At 36.6% G+C, this 18,750-nt stretch overlaps 1 protein-coding gene across 1 annotated transcript in view; it reads right to left on the minus strand.

The window, feature by feature from the left end:
• Nucleotides 1-18,750, minus strand: part of TEK (TEK receptor tyrosine kinase) — a 77,019-nt gene that overhangs the window by 9,760 nt on the left and 48,509 nt on the right. The window contains exons 8-18 of the mRNA XM_075210025.1: nucleotides 17,027-17,181; nucleotides 16,136-16,280; nucleotides 13,471-13,632; nucleotides 12,903-13,037; nucleotides 12,156-12,437; nucleotides 11,125-11,421; nucleotides 9,325-9,482; nucleotides 8,172-8,382; nucleotides 7,725-7,835; nucleotides 6,485-6,675; nucleotides 1,215-1,328 (exon numbers count right to left, since the gene is read on the minus strand). Coding sequence (XP_075066126.1) covers nucleotides 1,215-1,328; nucleotides 6,485-6,675; nucleotides 7,725-7,835; nucleotides 8,172-8,382; nucleotides 9,325-9,482; nucleotides 11,125-11,421; nucleotides 12,156-12,437; nucleotides 12,903-13,037; nucleotides 13,471-13,632; nucleotides 16,136-16,280; nucleotides 17,027-17,181 — 1,961 coding nt within the window. The remainder of the gene's footprint in view (nucleotides 1-1,214; nucleotides 1,329-6,484; nucleotides 6,676-7,724; nucleotides 7,836-8,171; nucleotides 8,383-9,324; nucleotides 9,483-11,124; nucleotides 11,422-12,155; nucleotides 12,438-12,902; nucleotides 13,038-13,470; nucleotides 13,633-16,135; nucleotides 16,281-17,026; nucleotides 17,182-18,750) is intronic.

The following is an 18,750-nucleotide window of genomic DNA, read 5'->3' on the forward strand; positions in this document are numbered from 1 at the left end:
GTCTATGCGTTCCAGACTTCAGGCTGTAATTGACTGCAAAGGATTTGCAACAAAGTATTAAAAAGTGAAAGTTTGATGTAGGATTGTTTCGTTTGTCCCATTACTTTTGGTCCCTTAAAAAGTGGGAGGCACATATAGAAACTGTTGTAATTCCTACACTGGTCACCTGATTTGGATGAAAATTCACCCAAATTAAAGCTGAAAGTCTGCAGTTAAAGCACATGTTGTTTGTTTCATTTCAAATCCTTTGTGGTGGTGTATAGAGCCCAAAATATGAGAATTGTGTCGATGTCCCAATATTTATGGACCTGACTGTATATGTTTTCTGTGACTTTTCTTGTATGTCTAATTAACACTTTGGGCCTGAGTCATTAAGGAGAGTAAAGCAAAAAAAAGGAGAACATTTTCTCTTGGATAAACCATGTTACAAGTCAAGGGGTGTAAATTAGTTTATTATTTTGCACATAAAGAAAATACTGGCTGTTTTTTCATGTAGCATACAAATGGATGGCTTTATTTATACACTGCAATTTAAAGTTGTACTAGGACATTCCCTACCCCAACTATAAATCTGTCCCCACATTTTAAATTTAACTCCCCTCCAATGCAACATGGCTTTGCCAAGGTGCAAAGTTACTCCTTTTTTTTTTTGCTTTGCTCTCCTTAACGACTCAGGCTCTTTGTATCCAAATAACCTAGTCCCACTGTGAACAATGGCACAGAGCTAAAGCCATTTACTTCGTCTGTGTTTGCATTTTTTCCCTCCCTTATGAAACTCTAAGCAAGGAAAACTTATAAGAAAGTAGTTATGCAGAGTAGTTTTATAGAAGCGACTGTGCGTTTTCTTTAAAAATAAGCACATAAAAATGTTTTGTTAGTTTGTACCACTGATCTTTTAATAGACTGAAATTTAAGGTCAGTATGCTTCAGATAGAATACTATCTACTACAATTATGTTGTTGAGATATGTTTGTAGTTACACCTCACATAACACTGGGCATCTTTCTAATCTAGTGTTTATGCATAACAAGATATTATTTTACAGACTATAAAATTAAATTTTATGAATAGAACCCATTCCACCTTATCATTCACTTGCAGTTAAAATACCATTAATCCCCTTGTTTTAAACTAAAATAAAATAATGTTTCCATAAAGTGATCACAAATGTAATTGCATATTTCTTTCACATTACCCTGTAATGTTATGCTTACCATTGTTTTTTTTACATAAACCTCTTGCCCTCTTGATAAACCAAAATCTGCAATCTTCGCAAGATAGTTTTCACCAACCAAAATATTTCTGGCTGCTAGATCTCGATGTATGAACTAGATGAAGACAAAATTAAATTGCTATCATCATTAAAAGTATATCAATAAAAAATAAGAACACAAATAAAATCATATTAAACAGTGTATTAGGCACAACTTACAGTAATAAGAGTAATTATGCCATGGGAATATGTTTCTTGTGTGACCATGAAAATATAGCAAACTGTTATAATATTTATTTCCGGTCACATTATATTTACTGTTTGTGTATATTTTGCTGCATTAATTTTAACAAATCACTGATCGAACATATGTGTGTTTATATATATGTACTATATAATTTATTTTGCACCCCATGCCACATTACAGAAATCTACAAGAATAAAAGGGTGGACAATACAAAATCAATAAAATAGGACATGAAAAACAATGCAAAGAATCAAAACCAAGTGATAAACCTGAATAGCGGCACAACATTGAACTCTAAAGATAGGGCAAAATAATAAAGAATGGTTTAAGGTTAGACTGATGTGGCCTTTAAGCTGGAAAGACCTGAGATATCCAGAAATGTAAGGAGAAATAAGGGAGTGAGCAGGATGAAAAAATATAAAAGAAACACCAGATTCTAGCTGTAGAGTTAAATTGGTTAGAAATTGAGTACAGAGTAAACACCGATCCAAAGCCAGGGGCAAACGCAGGATATCTAGAGGAGGGGTTGCAAGCCACACCACCAGAATGGGCATGACCATCATGCAATTGGCATGGTTGTCATTTTAGCCAGTGGTAGGCCACTCTCCAACTCGTTGCCCATGTATGTTCCCACATACATGGGCAATGCTATTGTTAGATGTAAGCGGCACCCCATTCACAAGCAGAGCTATGTGAAGCAGGACACCCCAACCTACCACAACATTAAATTAATAGCATTCATATTTCAGAAACAGACATATTCCTCCTAACCTGGTCCTACATTAAATAATTAGTATTGACATTTAATAAATGTACCTATTTCTTCTTACAAAGTCACAACAGTAAATAAGCAGTATTCATTTTTAATAAATAGCCCACCCTCTCCCCAAAGTTAGCTCCACATTCAATTAATAGCCCCTCAATCACCACAGCATTAAATTAATAGTCACATCATGCTACCTTAAATAAATAGGCAACACCATGATCCCAACATGAAATAATCCACACTATCAAATTAATTGACTCACCCATCATCCCACCAATAAATTAATAGCGCTCATCCACCGTTAAATGATTAACCCCAACCCTCAACCCCTCCGTTAAAGTAGGTCAACCCCCACTAAGTGAGTGCCTGGGGGGAATAAAGAAGTCCCCCTTGTAAACTGGCAAAATGCCTCTTTTGCTATCTAACATAGAGACATTCACAGCTAACACTGGGTAGGCACATTGATGTCATTGTGTATAACTCTGCATGTCCAATGAGTTTAAGTGACTTGATCCATAATGTTGCCAAATCTCAGATGACTGATGACAAACCTTTCCAAGTTATTTATGATATATTATAGAAGAGAAGTTGCGTATACACACAACTACAGGTGCAGAAACACACCAATATACACCGATCAGCTACAAAATTAAAACCACTGACATGTGTAGTGAATAACATTGATTATCTCATTACAATGGCACCTGTCATGGGGTGGGATAGATAAGGCAGCAAGTGAATAGTAAGTTATAGAAGTTGATGTGTTGGAAGCAGGAAAAGTGGGCAAGCATAAGGCTCTGAGCGACTATGACAAGGGCCTAATTGTGATGGCTAGACTATTGGGTCAGAGCATCTCCAAAACGTCAGTCTTGTGGGGTGTTACAGGTATGTAGTGGTTAATACCTACCAAAAGTGAGGACAACCAATGAATCGGTGACAGGGTCATGGGCGCCTAAGGCTCTTTGATGCGGCATAGGGCGTGAATGCTAGCCTGTCTGGTCCAATCCCACAGAAGGGCTACTGTAGCACAAGTTGCTGAAAAAGTTAATGCTGGCTATGATAGAAAGGTGTCAGAGCACACAGTTCATTGCAGCTTGCTGTGTATGGGGCTGTGTAGACACAGGTCGGTCAGAGTGCCCATGCTACCTCCTGTCCTTGGCTGAAAGTGCCTACAATAGGCACATGAGCGCCAGAACTGGACAATGGAGCAATGGAAGAAAGTGGCCTGGTTTGAAGAATCACACTTTCTTTTACATCATGTGGATGACTGGGTGTGTGTGCGTTGTATACCTGGGGAAGAAATAGCACTAGGATGCAATATGAGAAGAGGGCTGGTGGAGGCAGTGTGATCCTCTGGGCAATTATCTGCTGGGAAATCTTGGGTTCTGGCATTCGTGTGGATGTTACTTTGACACATACCACCTGTCTAAATATTGTTTCAGACCAAGTAGCATCTGTGGGATGTGCTGGAAAAACAAGTCCGAGCCATAGAGGCCCCACCTCGCAAATTACAGGACTTAAAGCATCTGCTGCTAACGTCTTGGTGCCAGATAATACACAACACCTTCAGATGGAGTCCATACCTTGATGGGTAAGAGTTGTTTTGAAGGCATGAGGGGGACCTGTTGTTGTGGCTGATTGGTGTATATACATCTGCTGACCCAGAAAATTAATACACATACACAACCAAGCATTAGACACACACAATCATCATCATTTAGTTATTTATTTATATAGCGCCACTAATTCAGCAACGCTGTACAAAGAACTCACTCACATCAGTCTCTGCCCCAATAGAGCTTACAGTATAAATTCCCTAACACACACACATAGACAGACTAGGGTCTATTTTTGATGGCAGCCAATTAACCTACTAGTATGTTTTTGGAGTGTGGGAGGAAACCGGAGCACCCGGAGGAAACCCACGCAAAAATGGGGAGAACATACAAAATCCACACAGATAATGCCATAGTCATAAATTGAACTAATGACCCCAGTGCTGTGAGGCAAAAGTGCTTACCACTAAGCCACCAAGCTGTCCAGCTAACACCCATCCCACCATTACATTTTTAACCCAAGCCTCTACCCACATTACATTAGCTACTCTTCACCCCACACAAACCTTCCATTCTACATTCCAGAGGCAGACTCTTCTGTCTGCCTTTCTTGCTCTGATCACACGTGGGATGGTGTGCATGTCAGGTGCTGTGCTGCCAACTCGTGACATGATGTCACAGGGAGATTGGGGCAGACTTAAATAGAGGGAGAAATAGATCTGTATGATCCATTTTTGCTAACTGTAAGGTTGCTGGTCCCAGGGGTGGGAATAGTTGTCAGTCAATCACTCCATTTCCAGACTGGAGGGGAGTTTCCGTGCTGTCACAGTCACAGTTTGATCAACTGTTATTTTAAATTTGATTACATGGCTTATTTTAAAAGAGATAGTTTGAAGTTTAAATGATATCTGCAATGAAGCGAAAATTTGCCCAAGAAAATCTGTTTTTGTTTTATTCTGATCCCTAGAAATACCTTTTCTAGGAGCTTTTATGAATCCCAGTTTTCTGATTGTGCATATTCTTAATCTGCAGTTCTAACAAGGGACAGCCTTCTTTAAGTGATATCATAATATCATACAAACCTTCTAACTGTCCAGGATTAGGCAGGGCACTGAGGGGACTGTCCCGTTGTACCATGAATCAGGACAAATTCCATTCACTTACATTCCTATTACATTTTTCATACCACCACTTCTAAATTTCCACTGATTATAGCACCATGTGTAATGATTATGATAGCAAACAACAGTTTATATTGTCTATTGCAAACAAACATCAAAATTCAGCACTAAAAATTATCTATCTCTTTCCTGGGATATAATCACCAAGTTTCCTGTAGCCTGGTAGCAAAAACTAGTCATTTAACAATTCAAAGAGAAATCAATTGCAGAGAAGGAAACACAAAATGAAGTTTGAAGTTAAGATAGATAATCCCAGAACTGCACAGCAGTATGTGTTACCCAAAGCAACCTAGAAAAGCAATATCATTCCAGAGCAGACCAGCAATTGCTTGCTCTTCTAAGATAAAGATCACATGTACTATTGAATTTGCAAATATCTATGTATGGGCCCTCTATATAATGAATTTAAATATATATAATATCTATATATATATATATATATATATATATATATATATATATATATATATATAGATATATATCTATATCTATATATATATATATATATATATATATATATATCTACTATATAAATGCCTAGTGGTTGGTGTGGGGAAAAAAAAACAAGCTGCAGCGCCACCTGCTGGGCAGAGTTATACACTGACCTATATATTTCTTGAAGGAGAAGTGACAGTTGGGAGTGGTTGGTGGTTGCCGGGGGTGACAGTGGGGAGTTTTTAACACCTTAAGTAGCTTGATGAAGGATATGAAGATGAAGGATAAGGTGATGGAGAAAAATGATGAGGTGGTGACATGTGGACAAAACCATGTTAAAAAAGGGCGCTTGCGTCGGGAAGTAACGCTCTTCCCCTGAGGAGGCCTGGGCTAGCCCCAAATGCATGACAAGAACCTTTCTAACACCTTAAGTAGCTTGATTTGACTAGAATGCATGAGTATCATGCACGGGTTAACTTGTATATATATATATATATATACATATATATGTGTGTGTGTACATTTTTACATTTAATATATAGGGCCCATACATAGAATAATATTTAATTGTTTAAAGGTGGGGTTATCATTAAAGCTGCGCCTGACTAAGAGAAAAGAAGAATATGTAGTATGGAGCTATACAGTAAATGTGCCTTGTTATGAAGCATTTCAATGATAAAACTATCTTCTGTATCACATCAGAGTCACACACTTTCTCTCTGGAGCTTATAGTCATAGTTGCAAAATAAAAAAAAATCCTAGCTGAATATTCATAAAAATGTTTACAGTTTTATTAATGTAGAAATCTGTAGTCATTTTTTTTAAGAGAGCAACGTTAATTGAGACTTAGAACATTGTCTCAATAGTCTCTACTAAAACTTAGCCCAGTCTTTTATACAACAATAAATAAGTGATTAATTGGTGGTAAAGATATACATTTATTTATTCTTTTTTCATTATTTCAAAGGAAAAGTTGTGTTATGTGAATATGTTTTTCTTGTTTATCTATTGTTAAGTGCCATAAAAATTTATAAGAATTAACTAGGATTTCAAAAAAGTACATTTAAATGCTAAAAAAATACCAACCTGTTTTTGGCTCAGGTAATCCATGCCTCTGGCCACATCTGCTGCAAACTGCAGAAGCTGCTGAGATGTCAGGGTTGAGGCTGTGCTGTTGGCTATAGCAAATGCCGGGTCTGTCTCCAGCACTCTGCTTTTTCTCAGAAAGTCCAGCAGGTTACCATGGGGAGCATACTCGATAGCCAAGTACAAGTAGCCTGTGGCAGGGAATGTGACGATATCTTAATGAATATTTATATGTAGATAGATTTGTAATTCAGGATAATTAAAATATAATCTAACGGAAGAAGCAGCAGTACCACTTGGATATCTGCCTATAAATGATATTTCGGTGCAGATAGATAATAATACATTATCAAATTTCCATTTGATGCAGTCTGTCTCTCCTTTAGATACTATAGTGAGGGATTACAAGCAAATCCTGATAGGGGTGTGCACACCTGATTTTGTGCTGCTAGAATCTAGCAGCTAGACTCTTCCTTATCCCATTTAAAAGCTTATATCTCTACAAAATTTGACTTTGCTGTCCATAGTTCTGAAAAGTAAACTGAAATGTCTTTTCCTCAGTTATGTTCCATATTAGAGTTTCTAAACCATTCAGCTACCTTACATGCTTATATTTACACTACTTTAGTTCTAAATTGTGAGAATATAATTGTAGCCAATTTAATGAAGTTGCTGTTACCTGTCTAGAGTATTTTGTGTTTTAAATTAAATTGCACTCACAGAAGGATTATCCATGTGTTTTGAAATATAACCCTTTATAATATTAAATGGGAGATTGCAAAAAATCAAACTTCTAACTGTGCATTTTTCTCTTTATTGATATAAATGAACGTAAAAACAACTTATTGGCACAACCTACAAAATAGTAGCTGGATCCTGGAGTCTCACAATAAGCATTTGAACAATCTTCTGCTATATCTGTTATGTAACAACTGGGGAACTTACATTGTGTTTATTAATTTCCTTTTTCTAAACATGATCTCATTTATAAAAATCAGTTTTTGCTCAAAATTTGCTTCTAGTCGCAGACCAGAAACAATACCTGTAATTTGTAGTATTTCTGGCTATGACAAATATATGAGAGTTTACTAAAATGTCTGCGAACCTTACAACAGTTACGTTTTCTTTCTAACTTAGTTTGGTGATATTTCATGCATGATATGACATAAATTGTGCAACTCTTGCAGCCTTTTGGTGAAAGCAGAGTAGGAACTTCATTCCTATGTACATGTATACTGACCTCGATGCTCACAGGCTCCCAGGAGATTTATAATGTTGGGGTGACTGCCAAGTTTACAAAGGACTTCTAACTCTCCAGCAAAATCCCTGTGGTCATCTTTCGATGCATACTCTTGAAAATAGAAATATTGTGAAAAAATCAAAACAAAACATTATTTGACTTATTCTTTATACCCTCTTGATACAAATAATGGAGAAATAAAAGCCAATTCAATTAATATAAAAAATACATTGATATATTTTGCTCTACTATAGTAACTGACATGAGTATTGTGGGAAAGGTAAAGAAAATCGAGCGAGCACTTTAGTACTATAATTACCATTATTAGAATCATTGTGTAGAACATTATATATCATCATGTAGATGTTCTTAAAGAGCAGAAAATCTAACTATTGGTCACAAATATATAAGAAAATTCCCTTATGGATAATTTTAAAATAGAGATACCTTTCATTCTTTTGATGGCAGCATCCATCCGTAGGCCATCTTTTTTTATACGGGCTTTAAGAACTTGCCCAAAGTTCCCCTCTCCAATCACATCTTTAAACTTGATATCATTCCATTCCAAGACAGGGTACTCCACAGGGTCCGGGCTGTTTTTAGCTTTCCTTAAATGGTTCAGTGTTCCAGCATTAAACTGCACTACTGGTTCTTCTCTCTGGACAAAAAGCATCTCTGGTGAGATTAAGTAAATATACTACTCACAAATGTACATGTAAACAGTACACTGGAAATGGTAACATTAGAAACTACAATCCTATATTTACAATGTAATTCATGACCATTCTCATTTGTCTGGGACAATAATGCCGACCTCAAATGTAAAACACAAATGTAAAACTCAAAGAAGTACTTTGTGTTCATATTAGACAGTGATGTGGAGCAGAGGCGAAACTAGCAAGCTATGGGCCCCGGTGCAAGGAACGGGGAGGAGGGAACAGGAGCCCACAGCTTGTTAGCTCTGTGTGCAGGGGCCCCCATTATCTCCATGGGCCCCGATGCTCCACACCTGCTGCACCACTGGTAGTTCTGCCACTGATGTGAAGTAGATTGCTACTTATTAACACCCAGTTATTTGCCATGCCATTTATTTAAATGTTCTTTGACTTTAACTTTATTAAAACACACTTTACGGAAATAAGAATGATCATATGTCAAGACTGCATATTTATTTTAACTTTTTTAAAAAATATTTTCTTTTTCCGGCTACTTCTCATTATTTTCTGTAACACATACAATGAAAATAATAGCTTTCAAATTGTGACACTACCGAACGCCATATATAATGAGATTGTAGTATACTTTTCCATGTTTTATGAATCTGAAGATGTACAGACTGTAGAAAGATGCTGAGAGGCAGTAACGATTTGTGTTTACATGGTATATTCTGTTTGACTACAGTTCATATATAGGTCCCAATAAACAATTATTGCCTGAAAATAGCTTTGATGAGCACTTGTTATTCATAGCAAACCTGCGATAAATTCAATTATAGGATAAATAGTAACGTGACTGTTCGGAATTTGGGAGACTATAAAAAGATATAGCTAGAAAAATAATTCCACATAACTATCCCACATCCAATTTATACAAAACCTACCACTCCATTCTGGAAGGCCTGTGCCATTCTGTGTTGGAAGTTGGCACGCTTCAGTTGCAGCATGATAAGAAATGCTAATAATATTGTCAGACAGGTCATACCAGCGGAGCCTAGGATAGCAATGAGGAGCATATTGCTGTCCTTTGAATCATAAACACCTAACAGAGAGGAAAGAACATTCATTAATTATTATGCTATAGGTTTAACCACTAAACTAAAAATAAGTCCCCACCCACGTTCTAAAAATATAAATCCCCACCCAGCTACTATCCACAGTCATAAGGTTATATGGCTATAATTTATTTTTTATGTATAGATTTTTCGCACTTAAATTTTTTTTTGAAGCAGTGGCATATGTGTCATTAATTAAAATACACAAGATACATTGAATACCACTCTGAAGTCAATTAAGTCTTGATTCAAAGTTTGATTTCACACCAGAAAGTACACAGAAAAATTTGGTCACAAAAATGCGGAAACACATTTTCTACAAACACAAAAACTTACGCCCCACAATAGCATAGATATGTATATTGATGGTGTAATTAATAAATGCAAAAGTCCCATTTTCATTATAAAATCATCATTCATTATTATTTATAAAGTGCCACCAATTCCGCAATACTGTACAGAGAATATTTTTCATTCACAACAGTCCCTGACCCAATGGAGCTTACAGTCTAAATTCCCTTAAACACACACATTAGGTTTAATTTTGTCAGCAGTCAATTAATCTACTAGTATGTTTTTGGAGTGTGGGAGGAAACCCACTTAAACACAGGGAATATGTTCAAACTCCATAAGGCCCTGTTTGGATATCAAACTCATGACCCCAGTGCTGTGAGGCAGAAGTGCTAACCACTGAGTCACTGTGCTGCCCAGCCCAAATAAATAAAATGCAATAAAATACAAACAACTCCACATCCACAACTCCACTGTCATCTGTCACTTTAGAAATTAAATAGTAATCTTCTTTACTGCAGTAGTCCAAATGGAAATGAGAAATAAGTAATGCAAATAGAGCACCATAGCCAAAGAGCCACAATGTTAATGAATGAATTACTATCAGCTGTAGGGCTCAATATGCAAACAACCAAAGAGAAGCTGCTAAATACTACTGATGGTTTTCGTCATCATAAGTACATATATTTACACCAGACCACAATTACCCGCAAACAATATTCCGGATGTGTCCAAGTCTAATAAGGTTGTATGTAGAGGGTACATTAACATGTATATGCCCCCAAATGTACTCAACATAGGCTTACTCGCCCCTGTTCTGCCTCTCCAGGAGTAAATACAGACACATGTTGGTGTTCATGCACAGTACAGGAATAAGTAGTTTTACACCACAAAGTTGGACTTACAGCTAACTCTAAATTAACCCTTTACTGTGTTTTTAGACCACAAACATGCTGAATTTTTTGCTTGGGTACAGAGGTGGTGTTAACTTCAGTTTTTAAGAGGGAGCACATGACAGGCTCAGAACCCTGGAATACCCATGCATTCTTACAAGCTGTTTAATAATACTAAACAGTGTTTTAGTTAGTTTTATAAGGAGGGTGAGCCAAGGGATCACCTGTAGACAGTGCTTAGACATGACTTTGTGCCTTGAGAATATATGTAGTAGATAGGTAAAGCTTGCAAAAGGTTCCCATCTCAAGTGGCTGAAACATGCAGGTTTGCAACTTGTGGTATGCACACAGTGTAAAAGGAGGTATACATTTGTGTTTCTGACCCAAACAACCCTTTACTAGCTACTCAACTTTAATATCCTGCCCAGGCTGAAATGTAACTTACCTCTGATTTCTGGACGGGTTTTTACATCTCGTACATTATTGTGAATACTCTGCCCGAAGTTATTTTCTGTGCATAGCTCAATCAGATATGGTGTATTGGCTTCAAGCCCCTTTAGCTGGTACTGAACGATGGTAATGTTTCTGATCCTTATGTCATGATTGTACTCTGTGTCACCAAAGATTTTGTAGCGGATAATGACAGTTGAGATTGAGTGACCTTCCTGAACCGACCAGCTGACAATGGCTGACGAGTGTGTGACGTTAAATATACTGATGTTTGTAGGTGGTGGTGGAACTTCTGTAAACAAAAGTGTATAATATAACATGAAATATAATGCAGTCATTGTTTTACTCTGAAGTGTGTCATCCAGATCTCATTTAATATAATCATATTTAATCAACAACATAATAAAAACAACATTTAAAAGTTACACAATATTGAAACAGTACATCTAAAAATCAAATTAAATGCAGATTAGGTGTCACTTTGCAAAGACTGCAACTCCATAATCATCATCATGTCAAGTAGGAATAGACATATAACAGTCGTATGCCGTGTTGCTGCAGATTTGCACCTCACCTCCAGGTCTTTTATAGAGTTTATTATTATTTTTTGGATATATAAACAAAATGAAACAGTTTATATAATACAAACTATCTTTTAAAACTTTTATAGAATCTTCATTACAGATGCAGTATAATTCTGTCTTCTGTAAGAAATATTTGCTGTGAAGCTTTCATTATCGCCCACATTGATGAGACATTGCTCTGTTTGTGATTACCCAAATCAGACCTAGGGGTAAATGTATTAACCTCCAGTTTCTTCAACTCCCGCGAGTTCGGCGTCTTCGGCGCTTAAATTTAAAGCGGCGCTGCCTTGTAAAGGGAAGTTTCCCTTTAAAATAAGTAGATATTTGTCACAAGGTAGCATGGATTCTCTACTTAATCATTAGTCACCGCATACATTGACTGCAATAAACTCTGCTCCATCTGTAGAGACAGGCTACAGTATCTGAGGATAGTCTTACTTACGGTCGCTGTATGTCCATGAGAGCATTGGCTCACTCCATTCTCCCTGAGACTTGGTGTTCACCCGCACTCTGCAACTGTACAATGTCCTTGGCTTGAGATTGTCTATAGTAATTCCACTTTTATTTCCTGAGGTTTTATGAAGAACTGCTTCAATAGTGTCATAGGAGCACTCCACTTCATACACATGCTCTTCTTCAGACCCTTCCCAATTAGGCAACCAAGTCATATTTAGAGATGTCTGATTGTTGGGTGTCAGAGTGATAGCTTTTGGGGGGGGAAGACCTAGAAGGAAAATAGAAGTGGTGAGATTCCTATTTCTAGTGAAATGTACTAAGCAGTATAGATGTAAAGAGGAGCCTTGTATGTTCTCCTGCTTAGGCTTCTAAGCAGCAGGAGTCTAGTCTGATCCTGCTTACCTCATATTCAAGGACATGCATTTGTCATCTACCAATAACTGAAATTTAAATAGACTAAATCAGTTAACCGGATTCTGTGTGAATGTTCAGTATTTCAAAGGATTACAATGATAATTTATTTTCCATGAGTACAACTCATATGGAAACGCATAGTGCCTGACTATATAGGATTCAATGTATTTTTATATTTCAGGCCATGCATAGAACACACACCCTCTCCAATAACGTTACTCAACAGGGCAGGGCAATATAGGCTGAGGAATACCCTTTGTGTAATGTCACCTTATGCAACCAGGCGCACCAAAATAAAAAATCAGGTCTAAGCTATTACCAAATGCCTCCGTGGTGAAGACAGCTTCCGGGCCTGGATGACCAACTCCTCCTTCTCCTTTGCGTTTCAACTGAACACAAACCTTATATTCAGTTTTTGGCTCCAAATTTTCAAGTTTCACAATTCTATCATTTACTAAAAAGAAAAATTTAGCAGTAAAGAATTAAATGATTAATATTTTTCCACCAATAGGTAAACTAAGTGAGCATTGCAATAGTAATCAAAGCAAGAGTTTGAGTATATCCATGTATTGGGATATATACACTGATCAGTCACAACAATAAAACCACCTGCTTAATATTGCCTAATTTGTGTTTTTACTGTGTTTGATCCCAATTGTAATGCACTGAAAAATATGCTGGCAGAATGTAAATTATATAATAATACTAATTACATCATGCTAGGACTCTCTAATTGTTTTCTTGCGCCCCATGGAACTTATCACATACAAATTTGCTTTGTTGTGACATTTTCTATTCATGATAAAAAGTATAATATCTCTGTATCTTCCTATTTTAATTTTACATTTTAGCCCAAAAAGTTCTTTATAAACACTATGATTTCTTACCAGTTAAGCTATTCCATCCAGTTGATTTCTTAGATGGTTTGTACAATACTGTGGTTGCTATAATCGGACCATCTCCTCCATAGGAATCAGTGTTGACTTGTATATTAATATAGTTGGGCCCAGTTTTATTCAACTTCGGACCATACTGAGGATAGGGAGCAACTGAGCAACATATAAAACACAAAACAAAACAACTTTTACAATAATACAATCTGTCATACAGACGATTTTCTCATATACTGTATTCAAAAGGATGGATGGACATCAATGGGATTCATGCAAAAAATAATACTATAAAAAAGTGACACTAAGATCTCCAGCTGGTGATTAGTATTGAGCCTTTTTCCAGGTTTTCAGTTTCTGTGGTGTCCTGACTCCTTGAAATTCACAGAATTCTAGCCAACGGGTGCTATTAAATTCCCTGTTTTCTCACTTGAAGCATTATCATGGATAGGGAGATTCAAGCACAAATGTCTTTGAATCACACTTTAATATACATAAAGATACATAGGTATGTATGTACACTATGGACCTCATTTAGAGTTGGACGCAAAGTCTGTTTTAGGCGAATCTAACCAAAAAACACTACCACGCATGTGCAGAAAGCACCAAATCCGCCTGCATCTTGGACGCAATTAACACTTGCGACAGCTTGCGGCTCACTACGAGAGAATGGGAGGAATGCGGAATTGTGAAGGAGTGACCATGTAAATACATCCTAGTTGCAGTGAGGCGCAGACGAACAACACGTCAAAAAAGGGCTAAAGCTGTGCGGCAGGAATTAGGTGGCGCAAGCGTTAGTTAGCTGCAGGAACTGCTCGCAGCACGATAGGGTATTAAGAGTCGGACGCAACTGGGGTTACTTGCCACTCGTAATACCCTACCAAGCTGTGGCGCACTCCTACTCCTACACTTCTTACACAGACTTTGCGTCCAACTCTAAATGAGGTCCTATATGTATAAAATGTGTATATGTAAATGAAATAGTACATGTTGCATCTCCGGGAAACAGCCCTACAGTGCACCAGCTGTTTTAAAAAATGCTGTTCCGTGATCCTCTGGCAGGTATAATATGAAGGAAGTGTTTTGTTGCACTATTAAAGTAATGATGACTGTATATACTCTGATCTAACTGTTTATTATTTTGTTACAGGTATTTCACCTAAGCCATTTCACTTCCTTCTGATTAGAGGTGCCACCTACCAGTACAATAAATCAATTGGAACACAAAAAAGAAGCAGAAAGGAAATACTGATTTGTCAATTGGTGCACAATGCAGTCAATTATATACTTGTCATGTTTCCATGTATACTTGAGTACTTATAATTAAAAATTACCCTTTCATTTTGTTATGCTTAAAAGAAAAAATATTTCCAAATTAAAACCAGCAAAATTGTTAATTGATTAGTGAAATAAAGTGAATTAAAGCTGTGTGAGACCTTTTATCTTCTCAATATGTAACAGCAGGTATTTCAAGAAGTAGGATTTTATTAATTTTGTACTATATTGCCATATATTTCTCTTTTCTGTCTAATGATTAGAATTAGTCTTAATTAATCCACCTATAGATAAATATCACTTAATGGTAGACATGCAACTCACTACTTCCTCAATATCTGTAATCAATAAGTGAATACTTCATATATATTGCATCTATACTTGTCCCATTAATGAAATGGGATCTGTTGAGTCATTTACTATAATGGCTTCCACGTGGGATTAATCATGATGGGGAGTGAATTGCTGTCTGGCTAGATTAATCTAACTTGGCAAATTGCATTGATCCATGTGGGAAGAAAGCTAGGTACTCACTATAGAAAATTTCTCCTGTTGCGATATCTTTAACGATTTTACCAATGACAGAAAGTCCCGATCAGCATGCCCATTCATGCGTACACACTTACACAATTTTACACAATTTATGACAGAAGTACAGTGCCACATTTATCTCTACCATCTTATTTGCTATTTGTTCAGTTGTCTTTAGTTTAAAGATATACACAAAAGCTAGGTACACACTACAGTTTTTTCACCCGATTATCGCACCAATCGCACAATAAACGACTGTTAGGTTCAATATTACATTAGTATGTATTCTTCTATAATAATGTTTTATCATACCAAATCACATCGTATCGTTTCATTTGATTTTATAGCCAGACCAAAAATCTCTATAAATGATAGAACGATGTCGGGCACATGTGGAAGTGTGTATGCATTCACGACCAGCAGTGTAGGCAGATCTCTATTGAGTGTACAGAGTCACGATCTTTTCAGCAGATGGTTATGACAGATGAAGAGCACAGATCTTAAGGTAAATCGTGTAGATATGTACACATAGATCAGCATGACCTTCGGGACTTTCAGTTGTTGGAAAAATTATTACAGAAATTGCATCTGCAGTAATTTTCTGTGGTGTGTACCCAGCTTTAGAATGTCCAGCAATAACATTTTCTTGGAAACAGAATTCAAACCTTGGTAAGTACCGTACATTTTATCGGAGTATAAAGAGAACAAAGGCTGGGTACTGTAGTTTGAAAGTTTAAGCCTGTCCATCCATCTGAACAGTGACCCTCTGTCTGAGAGTTATTAACATGCTTCCACAAAGCAATAAACACAATGCTAAGAAGATTACACTTTAGTTGCCTATTGAAGTGTTTCTTACCTTTCACTGAGATATACACATACTTCTCAGTCATCCCCGCTGCAGTCTTGACGTTATAGATCCAAAGACCTGAATCTCTAGGTAGAATTTTTCCTACTGAAAACTGAGCAACTGTCTGCTGATCGTTTTCCGTGGATGACACCGCCTATAGAAGACAATGTATGGATTTGTCACTTTGAATCCAAAACTAATGGGAAATAATCATATGTATATAGAACAACACCTTTCACAATACAGTTTATCCAAAACAAACTTTGGGTGTAATATAAAATTGTTACAGAATTATAGAGAAAATTATATAGCTGTTATTATTTGAATCTGGTATGTTGCTGTCTCTCTGTTCTTACAGTGAGGGCGGCATATGATGGAATTAATACAACTGAATGCAGTTCTTTGCGGAGAAAAGATCAGGTGGTAAGTGAATAAGTTATAAAGGGGTTAATATAAAGAGGGAGTTCTGTATTAGTAAATGTAAATTTTATATCATATAGCGAAATTGCAGTTTACTACACATATGTTTCCTATTGTGATGAGTATATCTCTAATGCTTAACGTGTGCTTCTGCATTTTAGTCTTCTATTCTATTAAGTCAGTAACAACAGTGATAGACCTTTCCATATAGTTAATGAATTTGAAAGTGTGGACCAAATCCCTCTTTTTTCCTACTTCTTTGACTCCCGGCTTATAGGAAGGGGATCCCAGGTCAGAATCTCCCACTATTCAAGGACGGAGAACAATCACTTATTAAAGTGGAATAGTTCTTTAAGCAATGAAACACTGCTAATATTATTTTACTTTAATAATAGTGGCTCAATTAAGCTGTATTCATGCATATTTCATCCAAGCTAGCGTAACAGTGTTTCACAATGATACACATTCATAGAAAACAACCTGAAACGTGGTGCCATCTACTTTGAATAGAAGGAATTCTTGCGCAGCAGGTGCTGGGTAGCCGCTGACCCTACATGTTGGCTTAAAATCAATTCCAGAGTTCAACTCTAATGTTGTTTCCATCTCTTGTATTTGTGGTGGGATGTATGGCAGACCTGCAATATGAGGGTCATTTGTTATTACAGAGCTACCTCAGAAACACAAAGAACATAGGAGCAGCTATGTCAAGCACATTTTTCTCTTGTGCTGAATATTTACAATGTCACACTTGTGTGGACTCTAACAATAATTTTCCATTAAATAATTTGCTATTCATTTTATAGCAAATTAATCATTGTCCTATATCCTATTCCAGATACACAAACAATAAGGATGTAGGTGTGGTTTATTTTCCTTGTATTTTATTTTTTTTAAAAAAAACCCATAAACATGCGCAATGAAGACTGGGATACAGACTACTGAACATCCTACTGGAAATGTGGCAGCTCTGCTAAATTTCACACTTCGTACAATCATCCAAATGTGTAAAATGACACCAAAATGTGTGAAATTTAAGGAGTGCAAATGAATAAAGGTACAGATCACATTGAAAATAACTCAAATATATATTTACTGTACTGAGAATGTCCTAATGCGCTAATAGTTTATTATTGGACTATTATGTATTTGTAATTTGGTAATTAGTTTTTATGTTTTGTTTGTATTTTTGTAAGATTTTAGCTTTGATAAGAATTTTTCCCTGTTTTTTCCATTCTGACATTACTTGTAAATCACAGACATTGCACCATGTAGTATTGTGCCATTAGCATCCATCAATTGATCTTTTTATTCTACCTACAGGGACATTATGTGATCTTGAGAGAGAGTGTTCACGGATCATGTAAGTACTTTGTGATGAGTGCCACTCTATAATTTGTGTAAGTATATATAATGCCAACAAAACTATTCATCTTCAGTGCACCTTATTAGAGGAGTATTTTAACCCATAGTATTATTATTGTTATTATTTTTGTTTATTTAAATGACACTACCAGAGTTCTGTAGTATTGAACAAGTACACACAACACAAAAAACTGTTATGTAAGAATGTACAATATGCTAGCCAGTGAACAATTGGGAGAAATATACAGTGTAAGTAATTGATCATAGATCATATATTGTGCTAATACTATATTATATTGTACCATACTACAATCTGTCCATCTATCTTTGCAAAACAGAATGATGAAGACGTTGTTGATGTTTCAGTCACTGTCTTGGCTATTGAAAGGTCCATACTTCATTTTTATACCATTTTAGATCCGTGAACACTCTCTCTCAATCTATTTATCAAATCACAGCAACAATGGGCCTGATTCATCAAAGCACGTATCTGCCGATTTTGAGTGTATCACTCTGTGCATGCCCTGAACCCGGGAGATACGTCCATGAACGCAGCCTTGTTCACACTGTGTTCGAACACAAAGAACATTTACTACAGCCTACTATTTCAGTGAGTGAATGGGGCGGGGAAGGGACATTTTGTCAGTGTTACTGTACAGTAAGGACGTGCCAAACTCAAGCACACAGCCATGTCTGAATCTAGATCTGGCCATCTCAACGCTACTTATTTTTCTGCTGATACTCTTGCTCCAGCTACAGGGCTAGTCTAAGTCCAGATCATTAGTGATAACAGTCTCATATGCATGCTATAACATGTGTTTGCAGTCACGAGCAACTGTAAA

This window comes from Mixophyes fleayi, chromosome 1 (assembly GCF_038048845.1).
Source record: "Mixophyes fleayi isolate aMixFle1 chromosome 1, aMixFle1.hap1, whole genome shotgun sequence".
In the NCBI taxonomy this organism is placed as follows: Eukaryota; Metazoa; Chordata; class Amphibia; order Anura; family Limnodynastidae; genus Mixophyes; species Mixophyes fleayi.